Source organism: Muntiacus reevesi, chromosome 1, assembly GCF_963930625.1.
Source record: "Muntiacus reevesi chromosome 1, mMunRee1.1, whole genome shotgun sequence".
In the NCBI taxonomy this organism is placed as follows: domain Eukaryota; kingdom Metazoa; phylum Chordata; class Mammalia; order Artiodactyla; family Cervidae; genus Muntiacus; species Muntiacus reevesi.
Window position 1 is genome coordinate 45,145,928 of NC_089249.1, and position 16,205 is coordinate 45,162,132.

General features: G+C 37.9%; 1 protein-coding gene across 2 annotated transcripts in view; it reads left to right on the plus strand.

Annotated features, from left to right (window-relative positions):
- Positions 1-16,205, plus strand: part of A2M (alpha-2-macroglobulin) — a 66,440-nt gene that overhangs the window by 38,734 nt on the left and 11,501 nt on the right. For both annotated transcript variants that reach the window (XM_065941603.1, XM_065941596.1), the window contains exons 14-24: positions 1,136-1,278; positions 2,283-2,432; positions 4,669-4,836; positions 5,294-5,399; positions 6,755-6,875; positions 9,509-9,737; positions 10,531-10,657; positions 11,001-11,122; positions 11,482-11,533; positions 15,491-15,574; positions 15,864-16,040. In XM_065941603.1, the coding sequence (XP_065797675.1) occupies positions 1,136-1,278; positions 2,283-2,432; positions 4,669-4,836; positions 5,294-5,399; positions 6,755-6,875; positions 9,509-9,737; positions 10,531-10,657; positions 11,001-11,122; positions 11,482-11,533; positions 15,491-15,574; positions 15,864-16,040 (1,479 nt within the window). The remainder of the gene's footprint in view (positions 1-1,135; positions 1,279-2,282; positions 2,433-4,668; positions 4,837-5,293; positions 5,400-6,754; positions 6,876-9,508; positions 9,738-10,530; positions 10,658-11,000; positions 11,123-11,481; positions 11,534-15,490; positions 15,575-15,863; positions 16,041-16,205) is intronic.

Here is a 16,205-nt window from a genome sequence, read left to right on the forward strand (position 1 = left end):
ATAAATACTCATGAACCTTCTTCTCAAAATGACATTTCAAAATTGTTTTAGACAATGGAAAGAAGCTAAAACTTTGCAGTGTCTTTTATTTTTTTTATTTATTTTATTTATTTTTTTTTTTTTGCAATGTCTTTTATATATTGGTCCTGTGCTGGGTCATTTACATTTTCACATTATATTTCCCTTTTGAAGATATTTATGACTTATGAAGAGATAAATTGAGTTTTTCCAACATTGAATCAGACTTTCCACAGAAACAAATGTGAAGCAATATAATCTCTGAACTTTTTGCTTATCCTAAGGGAATCTAAAAGATCCCTTACTAGAAAACTACAGGTGAACTGCCATGAACTACTCTTTTGTTGCTTCTTTGTAGCAATGCAGAAGTGCTACAGTAGACTTGGAGAAGCTTGATTCTAACAAATCTATGTATGTGTCAAAAAACAACTTTCAAAGGAGCTCAGTACTCCTCTTAAGAATAAAAAATAGAATATTTGGTTCATAGAAAGTTACAGAGGATATAAGGGTAAATACAATGCATTAAACTCTTACTATTATATCTCACAACTGCAAGTTCTATTTCCTTTCTTCACTGTGAAGTCTAAATCAAATGGAAGCCAAGCAGATGTCTCCACATCTTTAGATAGCATCAGAATTTTATACAGATGAACTCAAGCTTAAAACTGGGAAGAATCATTTTCAGAGATGAGAAGACTTTGATAAAGTTCTTTTTAAGCCAGGGTTCTTAAAGGTAGTCATCCATTTATTGCATCTATTTCTTATATCTGCTACGCCTACTGGGCTTCCCTGGTGGCTCTGTGGTAAAGAATCCACTTGCCAAACAGGAGACTCGGGTTCGATCCTTGGGTCAGGAAGATTCCCTGGAGAAGGAAATGGCAACCTGCTCCAGTATTCTTGCCTGGGAAATCCCATGGACAGAGAAACCTGGTGGGCTACAGTTCATGGGGTTGCAGTGAGTCAGAGAGGACTTAGCGACTAAACAACATTACATTACTAATAGAGTCATTAGACAAACCAGGCTCCTGAAATGACTTTATACTGACACAACAGAAAAGCATTATTTTAACCTTGAACTCTAACCCATGATCACTTCCTTATTGTCTCTGTGCTCCAGTGCAAGGCCATTTTTCCATATCAGTCCCCGTGGAGTCAGACATCGCTCCTGTCGCTAGGCTGCTCATCTATGCCATTTTACCTGATGGGGAAGTGGTAGGGGATTCTGCAAGATATGAGATTGAACACTGTCTGACCAACAAGGTGAGTGCTTTACATGGTAAAATTTTCAACATTTAAAACTAGAAGTTACTGTCACTATCAATTCTTTTCTACACTTGAGCATTGGGGCGAAAGGGGTTAAATGAATCCTCCAGAAATTTTCAGCAAGGTAACAGCAGATCACACTAAGAAGCCAAGAGAAAAACAAATATCATATGTTAACACATATTTTTGAAATCTAGGAAAATGGTACAGATGAACTATTTGTAGGGCAGGAATAGAGATGCAGATGTAGAGAACAGATGTGTGAACAAGGAGGGGGTAAGGAGGGTGGGATAAATTGGGAGATTGGGATTGATGCATATGCACCAGCATGTGTAAAACAGCTAGTGGGAAGCTGCTGTAAGGTACAGGGTGCTCAGCTTGGTGCTCTGTGATGACCAGGATGGGTGTTGGGGGAAGGGGGTGGGAGGGAGGTCCATGAGGGAGGGGATATATGTATACATATCACTGAGTCCCTTCATTGCACAACAGACTCTAACACAACATTGTAAAGGAACTATACGCAATTAAAGAAAAAAAAGAAAAGAAAGAAGCCATGTCACTTGACTCCCAGGACAAAATTCCCATGCATTACCTCTTACCATATGATACAGTTCACAGTACCTTGTTCCCTTCTTTTACGGTGATGTGTTGGGAAATATGTAACCAAGTTGATAAGACTACAAAAGCACCAAAGAAAAATGCAAGAGTGTCTAGAACCATTTGTATTCTAGCCACAGTTAAAGAACACCTCATTATGGATCAAAGGTGGAAAGTGGAGTCTCAAATTTAATAACTTATAAAAATAGATATCATTATAATAGCTCAACTGATGAATATCAGAATGACAAATAGGGAATCAAAAGCCTCGAGACTCGCGTGGCTTCAAACATCAACAAAGTCAGAGTGATTTTGCACCAAATTTGAAGAACACCCAGGAAAGCCTGGTGAATTCATGGATCAACCAGGAAATTTGTTCTTCTGACTTTGTCCCCATTCCACAGGTGGGTTTGAACTTCAGCCCCAGACAAAGTTTCCCGGCTTCCCAGGCCCACCTTCGAGTCACCGCTTCCCCTCAGTCCCTCTGCGCCCTCCGTGCCGTGGACCAAAGTGTGCTGCTCATGAGGCCTGAAGCCGAGCTCTCAGCGGCCACGGTGAGTTCTGTGAGCCCCAGGGGCCAGGAAGGGCCCCTCAGGGGACTCAGAGCAAGGACAGTGGGGTGGGTTCTATTAAAGTTATATTTATCTAGGAGTTAATCGTTTTGAGCTCTTTCATGTGCACTTTTTTTTGGTAAGGAAGATATTACATATGAATATATAGGTATAAATGATGCACCATCCAAAATCCCTGATATTGAAGAGCTTTATGAATCCAATAATAAGAGTTTTCAAACTAGTTTCAATATTTCAAAAAGTCTAACAGAAGTGTTACATATACCTGCACTAAGACTGCACAGGCTAAATGAAATACCAAATTTTTATAAGATTGTATCAGTTGTAACATTGCATTTCCCATGATGAACACAGTTTCTGAAGGAAGATCTGTATTGTCTCTGATGAATAAAAATTAGGAAAAATTAATTGCTGTGTGACAAATGACATTATTAAATGAAACCTTTTAAAATATTGGGTTAGGGGACTTCCCTGGTGGTCCAGTGGCTAAAACTCCGACCTCCCAAAGCAGGGGTCTGGGGTTTGATCCCTGGTCAGAAACTAGATTCCCTCATGCGCAACTGAGACCCAACGCAGCCAAATAAACAAATCCTAAAAAAAAAAAAAATAATAATAATACATAGATAAATAAGTTAAATGAAATAAAATATTGGGCTAATAGGAAAAATAACAAAAGAACATGCTGAGTGTAACAACAAGAAACTACTTAATGTGTCCTAATAGTAATTTACCCATTTCTTCAAATTTTCAATGAGGCCAACTGGAATACCTCTTACTGAAGAATTTTTTTACTATTAAAATTTTTTAAAGGGAAAGTTATGTTTTTTCTTCCCTACAAGAGAAACTTATAAGTAAAGGACTTTTTGGTCCTTCCAATGGTATTTAATTAAAAATCTTAAGATACTTCTAAACGAAATTTTAAATGCATAGTGGAAGCAAGAAATATGTGGGCAAATTAAATTAATGTTTTATGCTTATATAACATAATTTCATAGTTCTCAAAAAATTTTTTTAACTATAACAACCTCAGTGGATAGATAAGGCAGAAGATTCTACTAGCTTGTTAATAACAAAACAGACACTTTCAGGTATTTAGGAGCAGGCCTGGGTTAGAACAAGAGTTCCTCTCAATCTGTGATAATGTTTCAGTAATGAACTGCGGGCAGCTAGTAGCATAAGTCATTCAGTTCACACAAACTTATTTAGTGCCTACTGTGTTCTGGGTATGCCTACTGTATGCCTAAATTCTGGGGATCTCAATAGTGAACTACTAGAAAGAAAAAAGTCTGTGCACTTATGGATCTTACATTTTTGTAGGTGAGACAGACAATAATTACATTATATGCTTTCGAGAAAAATAAAGCAGAGCAAGGAAACAGCAATGCTAAGAGGGAGCTGCCTTTGAGAAAGTGTTTCATTTCATTGTGCTACTTACTTTCATTGGGCTCATCTAATCTTGTCAAACAGTTTTGGCAGGATTTTTATGTTTGTCTTATTCTTCCTGTTGAAGTGAGTTTGCAAGTATCATTTTCAGTATTCTACAATCAAGTTTATGTATTTTATAAAGATATGGAGCATTTTGTTTCCATCATTAATACTAAGAAAATACCATCCTGACCTATATAGAGGATACAGGCTTATCCATGTGCCTCTTTAGAACATGCATCCATTTACTTTGTTATACTCTGAGTCTGTTGCTAACCACCAGGTAGAGACAAAACTATTACTTAATTCTCTCATCCTGAAGTGTTACACAATCTCCCAAGTACAGCAAACCTCAATTTCTCTTAATTAAATTTTATTTCATTCCAACATAGAGTCTAGGGTTTGTCTCTGAATTTTGTAACAAAGGATTATGATCTTTGGGGACTTGGATAGGAATGTTTGTTTTTTTTCCCCTAACATTGTTAAACATCTTCAAAATCATCTTCTCTATAAATTATCTAAGCAACAGAGCCACCCAAAGAAAGTCAGGCAGTGATTAGTCTTTTCTTTTCTCCTTGAACTTAAGAAAAATAAGCCACAAATAATTTTGGCTTTTTTAAGTGTTTAACCCTTTTTGAGGGGATGGTGCCCCCCACACTGCACAGCATGTGGGTTCTTAGCTCCCCAACCAGGAATCAAACTCGAGCCCCCTGCTTTGGAAGCGTGGACTCTTAACCACTGGGCCTCCACGGAAGTCTTTAATTTTGTCCTTTTGTCCTTTGCATTTGTACAGGTTTATAACCTGCTACCAGTCAAGGACCTCAGCAGTTTCCCCTCAAGTGTAAATAAACAGGAGGAAGACAATGAAGACTGCATCAGTCGTGACAATGTCTATATCAACGGAATCATGTATTCCCCAGTATCAAATACAAATGAAAAAGATATGTATAGCTTCCTACAGGTAAGTCCCTTGTACTGCTGATGGTCACTTCTTAAGGTTCACAAAATATTATCCATGGAAAGAATATTTATTTTAATGCTTCCGTATCATAGTTGAGGGCAATAGAACATAGAGAGGTCAAGTAACTTCTCCAACGTCTACTAATAGTAGCAGATCTGCGAGAGCAACATAACTAAGACTGGAACTTCTGGGAATACTAAGCGAATTTTGTTTTGTCTTTTTACTGAAATTCATTGCCTTGTGATATTTATAAATATCATACATGTAAAATAATTACCTTTGAAAGAGGTTTAAAGCCAGAGTAAAATTATCTCTTTATCAATTTCCTTTTTACTCATGTGAACATTAAAAGTTTAATATTAACCTAGTTGGATTGTTAAATTCTATGAAAAGAAGAATGGGTATATACATTGTTTAAAATATTGATGTACTGATTTGGTTATGATTTCCTTTACAGGATATGGGCTTGAAGGCATTCACCAACTCAAAGATTCATAAACCCAAGATATGTCCACAGCCTGAACAATATAGAATACAGCCTCAAAGACTGTTAGCTTCTCCAGGTAAAAATTAATTAATTGCCTGATATATTGAACCAAATAAAATAATTCTTTAGAAAAGATAAAAATGTGATGAAATTAACCAAAAAGAACTTGTGATTCAAGACATGGACAGCAGACTTGGGTTGCCAAGAGGGAAGGAAGGGTTGGAGAGGGGTGAACTGGCAGTTTAGGGTTAGTAGATGCAAACTATTATATATAGGATGGATTAAAATTGGGGAATGAAGAGCTTTTTAAACTCTTGATCCTCTCACTCCTATAAACTATTTCTCAAAGTCACTGTCATAATGTCTGAGTATGGTTTTTCTTTGCTTCTGCAGACGAGCAGACCAAATCCAGACCTCAAGTCATAACCCTTACCACTTAGTACAACATGCAGTACTGCAGAGCCTCTTTTCTGCCTCTAGGTCTCCTTTCACAGACTATCCAAGGTTCTTTTATTTATATATATTAAATTTATTTATTTTAATTGGAGGCTAATTACTTAACAATATTGTAGTGATTTTACCATACATTGACATGAATCCACCAGGGGTGTACATGTGTTCCCCATCCTGAGCCCTCCTCCCACCTCCCTCCCCATCCCATCCCTCTGGGTCATCCCAGTGCACCAGCCCCGAGCACCCTGTATCATGCATCAAACTTGGACTGGTGATTCGTTTCACATATGATAATATACGTGTTTCAATGCCATTCTCCCAAATCATCCCACCCTCACCCTGTCCCACAGAGACCAAAAGACTGTTCTGTACATCTGTGTCTCTTTTGCTGTCTCGCATACAGGGTTATCATTACCATGTTTCTAAATTCCATATATGTGTGTTAGTATACTGTATTGGTGTTTTTCTTTCTGGCTTACTTCACTCTGTATAATAGACTCAAGTTTCATCCACCTCATTAGAACTGATTCAAATGTATTCTTTTTAATGGCTGAGTAATATTCCATGGTGTATATGTACCACAGCTTCCTTATCCATTCGCCTGCTGATGGACATCTAGGTTGCTTCCATGTCCTGGTTATTATAAACAGTGCTGTGATGACAATCCCACTGTTGGGCATACACACTAAGGAAACCAGAATTGAAAGAGGCACGTGTACCCCAATGTTTATCCAAGATTCTTTCTGCCTCTGGGTCTCACCGTTCTCTGACTGGGGCTTACTTCCCCCAGCTCACTTATAGCTTACTGTAATACTTCAGAATTCACCTAAAAATATCACCTCCTCCAAGAAGCTTTCCTTTAACCCAAGTGTCCTTTCCCAGTTCCTATCTTTTTTATCACCCTATTTCTTTTGTAGCACTTATTACAATCTTTCATAAGCTTTTTCTTTATAGTTATTGTTACTGTTTGCTCCACAGTCGTAGCTGAAATGGCAAGACATGGTGATTTTATGCATCTTGAGGATACTGCAGAGCCTCCCACAGAGACTGTGCGAAAGTACTTCCCCGAGACATGGATCTGGGACTTGGTGGTTGTAAGGTAAGCAACTTCTTTTAAATTACTTATTTATTTTCTATTTATTTTATTTTCACTTTTCATTTATTATTTATTATTGACTCCGCTGGGTCTTCCTTGCTGTGCACAAGCAATTCCTCTGTAGCATGCAGTGCTGTCTGATAGCATTTACCCATTGTAGAATGTCTTTCAAAATTGGAGTCAGTCCTCTCAACCTCTGCCATGGCTTTGGCAACTAAGTTTATGTAATATTCTAACTCTCTTGTTGTCATTTCAACAATTTACAGTATCTTCCACAGGAGTAGTCTCCATCTCAGGAAACCACTTTCTTTGCTCATCCATAAAAAGCAACTCCTTATCCATTCAAGTTTTAACAGGAGATTGCAGCAATTTGGCCACATCGTCAGGCTTCACTTCTAATTCTGGTTCTCTTGCTATTTACACCACATCTGTAGTTACTTCCTCCACTGAAGTCTTAACCCCTCAAAGTCATCCATGAGAGTTGGAATCCACTTTTTTCACATTCTTGTTAGTGTTAATAGTCTGACCTCTTCCTTTGAATCATGAATGTTCTCAATGGCACCTAGAATGGTGAATCCTTTCCAAAAGGTTTTCAATTGACTTTGCCCAGATCCATAGAGGACTCAACCATATATGGCAGCTAAAGCTTTACAACATACATTCCTTAAAGAATGAGACTTGGAAGTCAAAACTATTTCTTGATCCAGGGACTTCAATGATGATTGTGTTAGCAAGCATGATGACAACATTAATCTCATTGAGCATCTCCATCAGAGCTCTTGGGAAACCAGGTACACTGTCAATGAGCAGTAGTATTTTGAAAGGGATTTTCTTTCTAAGCAGTAGGTTTCAACAGTGGGCTTAAAATATTCAGTAAACCATGTTGTAAACAGATGTTCTATCATACAGGCTCTGTAGTTCCATTTATAGAGCACAGGCAGAGTAGATTTAGCATAATTCTGAAGGGCCCCACAATTTTCAGAATGATAAATGAGCACTGGTTTCAACTTCAAGTCACCAGCTGCATTAGCCCCTAACTAGGGAGTCTGCCTGTCCTTTGAAGATTTGAAGTCAGACATTGACTTTTCCTCTCCAGCTATGAAAGTCCTCGTTGGCATGTTCTTTGAATATAAGGCTGTCTCATCTACATTTAAAAATCTGTCATTTAGTGTAATCACCTTCACTAATTATCCTCTGGATAACTTGCAGCAGCTTCTATATCAGCACTTGCTACATCACCTTGAGCTTTTATGTTATAGAGTTGACTTCTTTCCTTAAGCCTCATGAACCATTCTCTGCCAGCTACAAACTCTTCTGCAGCTCCCTTCCTCTTTCACCCCACAAAGAATTGAAGAGAGTTGAACCGAAGAGAGTTGGGGCCTTGCTCTGGATCAGGCTTCGGCTTCAGGAAATGTTGTGGCTGGTTTGGTCTTCTCTCCAAATCACTCAAATTTTCTCTATGTAAGGCTGATTTTCTATCTTATCATCTAAGTGTTTACCCAAGTAGTGCTTTTAATTTCCTTTAAGAACTTTCCTGAGCATTCATAACTTGGCTAACTGGTACAAGAGGTCTAGCTGCCAACTTGAATTCCCCACAAGGCTTAATCATTTCTAGCTTTTTTAAAAATTGCATTTATTTATTTTTGGATGTACTGGGCCTTTGTTGCTTCATGCAGGTTTTCTCTAGTTGCAGAGAGTGGAGGCTACTCTTTGCTGTGGTATGTGGGCTTCTTATTGCAATGGCTACTCTTATTGTGGAACATGGGCTCTAGAGCATGGGCTTAAGTAGTTGTGCACTGGCTTAGTTGCCCTGGGGCATGTGGGATCTTCCCAGACCAGGATCAAACCCATGTCCCCCGCATTGGCAGGTGAATTTTTAACCACTGAAACAACAGGGAAACCCTATTTCTAGCTTTTGGTTTATTAAATTGAGAGCGGTGCGATTCTTCCTTTCATTGAACACTTACAGGCCATCCTAGGATTATTAATTGGCCTAATTTCAGTATTGTTGTGCCTCAGGGAAAGGGAAGCCTGAGAAGAAGAGAGTTAGGGGAATGGCTGGTCAGTGGAGCAGTCAGACACACACAGCGTTTATCTATCAAGTTTGCTGTCTTACATGAGTGAAGTTCACAGCACCCCGAAACAATTAAAATAGTAACACCAAAAATTACTGATCACAGATCACCACAACAAATATAATGATAATGTAAACGTTTGAAATATTGAGAGAATTACCAAAACGTGACACAGAGACCTGAAGTGAGCAAATGCTGGTAGAAAAATGACACAGACTCGTTTGACACAGGATTGCTACAAACAATTTGTTAAAAAAACACAGAACTGTAAAGCACAATAAAATAAGATACGCTTGTATTTGGGCTTCCCTGGGGGCTCAGTGTAAAGAATCTGCCTGCCCTGCAGGAGACATGGGTTCAATCCGAGTCAGGAAGATCCCCTGAGGAAGGGATGGCAACCCACGCCAGTGTTTTTGCCTTGAGAATCCCATGGACAGAGGACCCTGGTGGGTTCTAGTCCATATAGTCTCAAAGAGTTGGATACAACTTAGCAACTAAACAACAACAATGCCTGTATTTTAACTGCTTGCTTTTTGTTCTTCACACGGCCCTCCTCCCCAGCTCCTCAGGTGTGCAGGACGTAGAAGTAACCGTCCCCGATACCATCACTGAGTGGAAGGCAGGGGCCCTCTGCCTGTCCGGTGACACGGGACTCGGTCTCTCTCCGACGGCCTCTCTCCGGGTCTTCCAGCCCTTCTTCGTGGAGCTTACGATGCCCTACTCTGTGATCCGTGGAGAGGCCTTCACACTCAAGGCCACAGTGTTAAACTACCTTCCCAAGTGCATCCGGGTAATGCCCTCTCTTTCTTAAATTGAACACGAGTGACCATCCAGTAAATTAAAAACTGCATTCCCGGGGATACTGACAAACTTCCTATGTATAAGGTGGGCTCATCAGGAGAGAATACTGTCAGAAATATTCGGATGTTATATGACCACAGTTTCTGATATCTCCAAATACCAAATGACAATGTAAAACAGGCTCTGACCTTTATCATAATCCTCATGTCTTCTGTTCTCCAAGATTTCAACCTCTGAATTCCCATAATATTTAACTTTTCATATATGATTAATTATATTAAACTTAATTTTTACGTCTCACCACAACTGTTTATAAATCTTATATACTCTGCTGGGAGACCTGAAGGTGTGGTTGATATCTTAAGCCAAGAGAGTGGGAAGGAGGTTCAGGAGGAAGAGAATATGTGTACAATTATGACTCATTCGTATTGCTGTATGGCATAAACCAACACAACACTGTAATGCAATTATCCTCCAATTAAAAATAAATTAAAAAAAAAAAAACCTAAGCCAAAGGAGTAGAGCTTCCACAGGCAACAAACCTACTGTCATGAATTTTCTTCACCTCTGCTCCTACCACGTGAAAGAGCAGATTACCCCCACATACTAAGATTTAGGTATCAGATCCACCCATAAGATGCTCAGTCTTCATTTAAATTATCTTCAGTGTTAGGCAACCTGAAATCTACTTAATCCCCCGGTGTGCTTTACTTTAAGCCAGTCCCTCTTTGGTTCCCTTTTCCTCTGGTTCATTTGTCTCTTTGTCTCACCCATGGCTTCAGGTCAGTGTGCACCTAGAAGCCTCTCCTGCATTCCTAGCTATTCCAGAAGACACGGAACAAGACACTCACTGCATCTGTGGGAATGGCCGGCAGACCGTGTCCTGGGCGGTGACCCCAAAGTCCTTAGGTAAGAGACAGTCTCTTATAGGCAGTTCTCTACCTAAAAATTGTATATATCTATGGGATCCTTATATCCAGGCAAAGAATGTGCCCCCCACTCCACCAGATGGTAGAATATTTTTCTTTAATTCTAGGATGTCTAGAAGGATACCCCCTTGCCCTCACCTCCATCTCCACCTTGGATTCTCAGTGTCATTAGCCTCTACTCTATGCTACTTCTATTCCTGCTCCTATATTTTTATAGACCAAAATAAAAAGTCACAGAGCATTAAACATGTATAAACCTTGGGGTTTGGAGTCACTGAAGAAGACAGAGATGGCGCTCATCTCTACTGGTCCGCATTTTCTAGGGAATGTGAATTTCACAGTGAGTGCAGAGGCAGTGGAGTCTCAAGAGCTGTGTGGAAATGAGGAGCCTGTGGTCCCTGAGCATGGAAGGAAAGACACTATCATCAAGCCCCTGCTGGTAGAAGTAAGTAAGCCTCCTTTTTTTTTTTTTGATGGGTCACAATGAGTCAAGAAAAACAGTGGTGAATCCAGTTGGAGTTCCAGCTTTTGGGTAAGAAGGACTAAATAATATATGATCGTGTGATATTTCACAATATGATTCTCTCTCTCTATCTCTCTCTCATCTCTGTCTCTCTTGATTTAACTTTATAATTCTCCTCCCTTTCCCATCTATCAACTGTCTCCATATATTGCTTACACTTAAACAATTTGTTTATATAATACATTTGAAAATCATTCCAATACTTTTCTTCATCAAGAAACCTGTAGTTCCCCTATGTCCTGAAAATCTCTCATTTCTAACTTTTTTCTTTCCTCCTAAAGCCTGAAGGACTAGAGAAGGAAGTAACATTCAACTCCCTGATTTGTTCATCAGGTAAGACTCAGCCATCATAATTAAAATGACATTGACTAGAGTATAATATTTTAAGTTCAAGGCATTTTATATATACCCTTCCTACAGTTTCCCTATGAGATAAGATCCGAAGAACCTTCAACCCATTTGTAGGTGAGGAAACTGGTTCTTAAAGAAGCCAAGTAATTTGATCAGGAGATTATCCTTATCCCATAAATTCTGAGTCTTTATTTCTTAAGCACCTGTCCAACTATCAAAATGACCTTCTGACTAGTGTATGATGTGGTTATAAGTATTAATAGAAAGTGGGTAGATTCAAAATGAATATTGCCAAAGAGGATATTTTCTTGAGTATTTAGTAATACAACATGGGTAGCATATGTGTAATATAATTATAATACACAATACAGAATGAGTAGCTGAACTGCTGAATTCAAGCCACTGCAACACCGAGTTTTGCATAGCTAACCACATTAGAGAATGAGGCCATGGTACTTCCTGAGAAAAGGTTGCCACAGCCTGTACCATTTGTCCTGTCACTTATTTGTTTGGTGTCGATTCTAACATCGTATCAGTCATTCAAAAAGAAACTAAAGAAGCTTACAGTAAAAGATATAGCTTTATCTTTGTGGAGAATTTTCTTATCTAGACAAAAACATTTATAGAAACAATACACTAAGAAATTTATCAATACAATGTGTTCTTTTTTTTTCCATTTATTTTTATTGGTTGGAGGCTAATTACTTTATGATATTGTAGTGGTTTTTGCCATACATTGACATGAATCAAACATGGACTTACATGTATTCCCCATCCTGATCCCCCCTCCCACCTCCCTCTCCACCCGATTCCTCTGGGTCTTCCCAGTGCACCAGCCCTGAGCACTTGTCTCATGCATCCAACCTGGGCTGGTGATCTGTTTCACTATAGATAATATACATGTTTTGATGCTGTTCTCTCTAAACATCCCACCCTCGCCTTCTCCCACAGAGTCCAAAAGTCTATTCTGTACATCTGTGTCTCTTTTTCTGTTTTGCATATAGGGTTATTGTTACCATCTTTCTAAATTCTGTATATATGCATTAGTATACTGTATTGGTCTTTATCTTTCTGGCTTACTTCACTCTGTATAATGGGCTCCAGTTTCATCCATCTCATTAGAACTGATTCAAATGAATTCTTTTTAATGGCTGAGTAATATTCCATGGTGTATATCCCCAATGTTCATCGCAGCACTGTTTATAACAGCCAGGACATGGAAGCAACCTAGATGTCCATCAGCAGACGAATGGATAAGGAAGCTGTGGTACATATACACCATGGAATATTACTCAGCCATTAAAAAGAATACATTTGAATCAGTTCTAATGAGGTGGATGAAACTTGAGTCTATTATACAGAGTGAAGTAAGCCAGAAAGAAAAACACCATTTCTTGCCTTTCTCTTCATACTCACTTCTCTTTATTATATTTTTGTCATGTCAGGACTTAACATATTAATATATGAAATGTACTATAAAAAACATAATTGCCTTATTATTTAGCCTTGTTTCTACATTTAAGTGAACTTACTGCTTACTACCAAATCCAACATGGATTTTCCTCCATTTCTGAGTTTTTCATTTTGACCTCTCTCTCATGTGTCTAGAGCTAATCATCAGAGTTTTATTGAAATTAATTTTAATTACTCACATAATACAAAAATACTCTCTCCTTAAAAAAAAACCAAAACCATTTTAAAGGTTATTGTCACTACCTTGCAATCTTTTTTAATACTTTAATGATTATCCATGTACATTTTAAAATAATACATTGATAAATTTGTTTCTGTACAGTGATTTACATAAATGGATAAGTTTAATCATATAACTTGCTTTCTTTTTCACTCAAGGACTTATCTTAGAAATCTCTCCATGTTAAATTATAGATTTAGATAATTCCTTTTAATTTCAAGCTATCACAGTTCTGCTTGGTTTTATAGCATTTCCCAAATTGGTTTTTCCAACTGTTTGCTGGACTAGATAGATAGATAGATGCCTCCTTATTTATATATGCAAGTATATCTAAGGTAGATACCAAAACGTGAAATTCCTAATTAAGAGCCAGTAATGTATATTCTTAGTCTTAACAGAACTGAACAAAGTCTATTACCTAAATATGCTTCTATTTCCACCAGTTTATATTTTCCTGCATGATCACCAGTATTTGTCAGCATCAAAGTTTTTAAATTTTAACCAAAAATCTGGATGAAAAAAAAGTATTGTTGCTTTAATTTACATTTCTCTAGTTGAAAATTAGGATGACTTTATTTTTGCATGCTTATGAATTGCTTTCATATCCTTTGACCATTTTCAATATGTTGGAGTAGTCTGGGTTTTTTTGGATTCGGTTGTATACATTGATTCTTTATCTATTGAGTAATTTGTAGTAAATATTTCCTTTCATTTGGTAATTTGTCTTTTTGTTTTGCTATGTCATCTGTTTTCTTACAAAAAGTTTTTTTAATGTAAGAGAATTTTTTGACATACAAATAATATATAATTAATATAACTGTATATTTAGCACACAATTATATATTTACAGGATTAAATTTAACTGCATGACTGTAATTAATTTAATTGATAGTACATACATAATTGATGTATCCTACTTAATGAGTTTGGAGGAAGTATACACTTGTGAAACTGTCACCACAATCTATACCATAAACATATCCATCACTTCCAACAGTTTCCTCTCACTCTCTTATTATGTTTTTGTAATATGATATATCCTATTAGCAAACATTTAGGTATACAAAAATACTTTTGCCTTAAAAAAACCAAAACCTCATTTTAAAGGTTATTGTCACCACCTTGCAATCTTTTTTAATACTTTAATGATTATCCATGTACATTTTTAAGTAATACATTGATAAATTTGTATCAGTATTATTAACTTATTATTAATTTGTAGCAGTATTATTAACTCTAGGCACTATGCTTTACAATAGACCTCTTGAATTTATTCATCTTGTATAACTGATACTTTGTGCCCTTTGACAAAAGTTTCATTATTAGTCTATAAAGATGGGATGCAGTACGATGATAAATACTACATTTTTTTCTTTTCTTCTTCATGTCATTCACCAGTATTAAAATGCCAGCAAATGTATGTTTATCAGCAACTATTAATTTCTTTGCAGTGAGTCAAATACTGCTCATCTTCACCCCTTTCCCCCTGTCTAGGGTTTCCATAAAAATACCGTCTTCATATCTGGTGAAATTTGATGGAAGTAAAGACTGAGCATTAAGGTAGAATTCAGGAACTTTTGAGTGACAGCTGAAACCACCACCAAGATATTCTGACCATAGTTTGGTCTTAATGAAACTCACTGACTCGTGTTCGACTCTTTGCAACCCAATAGACTACACAGTCCATGGAATTCTCCAGGCCAGAATACTGGAGTGTGTAACCTCTCCCTTGTCCAGGGTATCTTCCCAACCCAGGGATTGAACCCAGGTCTCCTGCACTGCAGGCAGATTCTTGATCAGATGAGTCACTAGAGAAGCCCAAGAATACTGGAGTGGGTAGCTTCTCCAGAGGATCTTTCCAACCCAGGAGTCAAACCAGGGTCTCATGCATTGCAGGCGGATTCTTTACCAACTGAGCTATCAGGGAAGCCCCAAAAAACTGGATTTGGGGCTTCCCTTGTGGGGAATTACACAGAATCACGACGTAACAGGCAACACTCAATGTGTAGCCTTCTTTTGGCTACAATTCCACACACAAGGAGGCTGGGAAAGGAAAGGTTCTAGAAATCTCAGAATCCCATTCATATATGTTGAAGATATTTAAAAAATAGAATATTAAAAGAGGGACAACTTTTCAGAGGACGTTTAGGTTCAAGACATAGTTCTGGCTTCTGGGTCTTGGAGCTCTTTAGGAAGATATACAGTAGAAGTCGTTTTCATTATGGCTGATTTGTTTCTTTCTCTAGGTGCCAAGGTGTCTGAACCATTATCTCTGAAGCTGCCACCAAATGTGGTGGAAGAATCTGCCCGAGCCTCCTTCTCAGTTTTGGGTGAGTCTCCAGCCCTAGGGGACTATAGGGGACTGGTGTACTGTATTAGACAATATCTACTAGTTTTTCCATAAATATTTTCTCAAAATAACAGCTCTAATTTTAATTTCTTTGTTCTCTTCTCCTTTGGACTTATTTATTGCTTTTAATCATACCTCTGTTCTTGAAAGACTCACCCTTCCTAAAAATGCTCCTTTCTTTACCTTAGCTAATTATTCATTTCTTCCTAATGATTCTGATACACGATAATCTATAAGTTTTATGACTTCCCATCTCTCCCATTTCCTAGGAGACATATTAGGCTCTGCCATGCGAAACACACAAAATCTCCTCCAAATGCCCTATGGTTGTGGAGAACAGAATATGGCCCTCTTTGCCCCTAACATCTATGTTCTGGATTATCTAAAGGAGACACAGCAGCTGACTGCAGAGCTCAAGTCCAAGGCTATCCTCTACCTCAACACTGGTGAGTGACTGAATAAGTGCATGAAAACTTTGCAGTGTTAAATTTTTAACAGCAGATTCGATTCTCCAGTAGGCTTGAGTTACTTATCCATTCTGTGATATGTAAATATATCATTTTAGGATATTTACAATAATAAGAATACTATGACAGTTAATTTCATGGAAC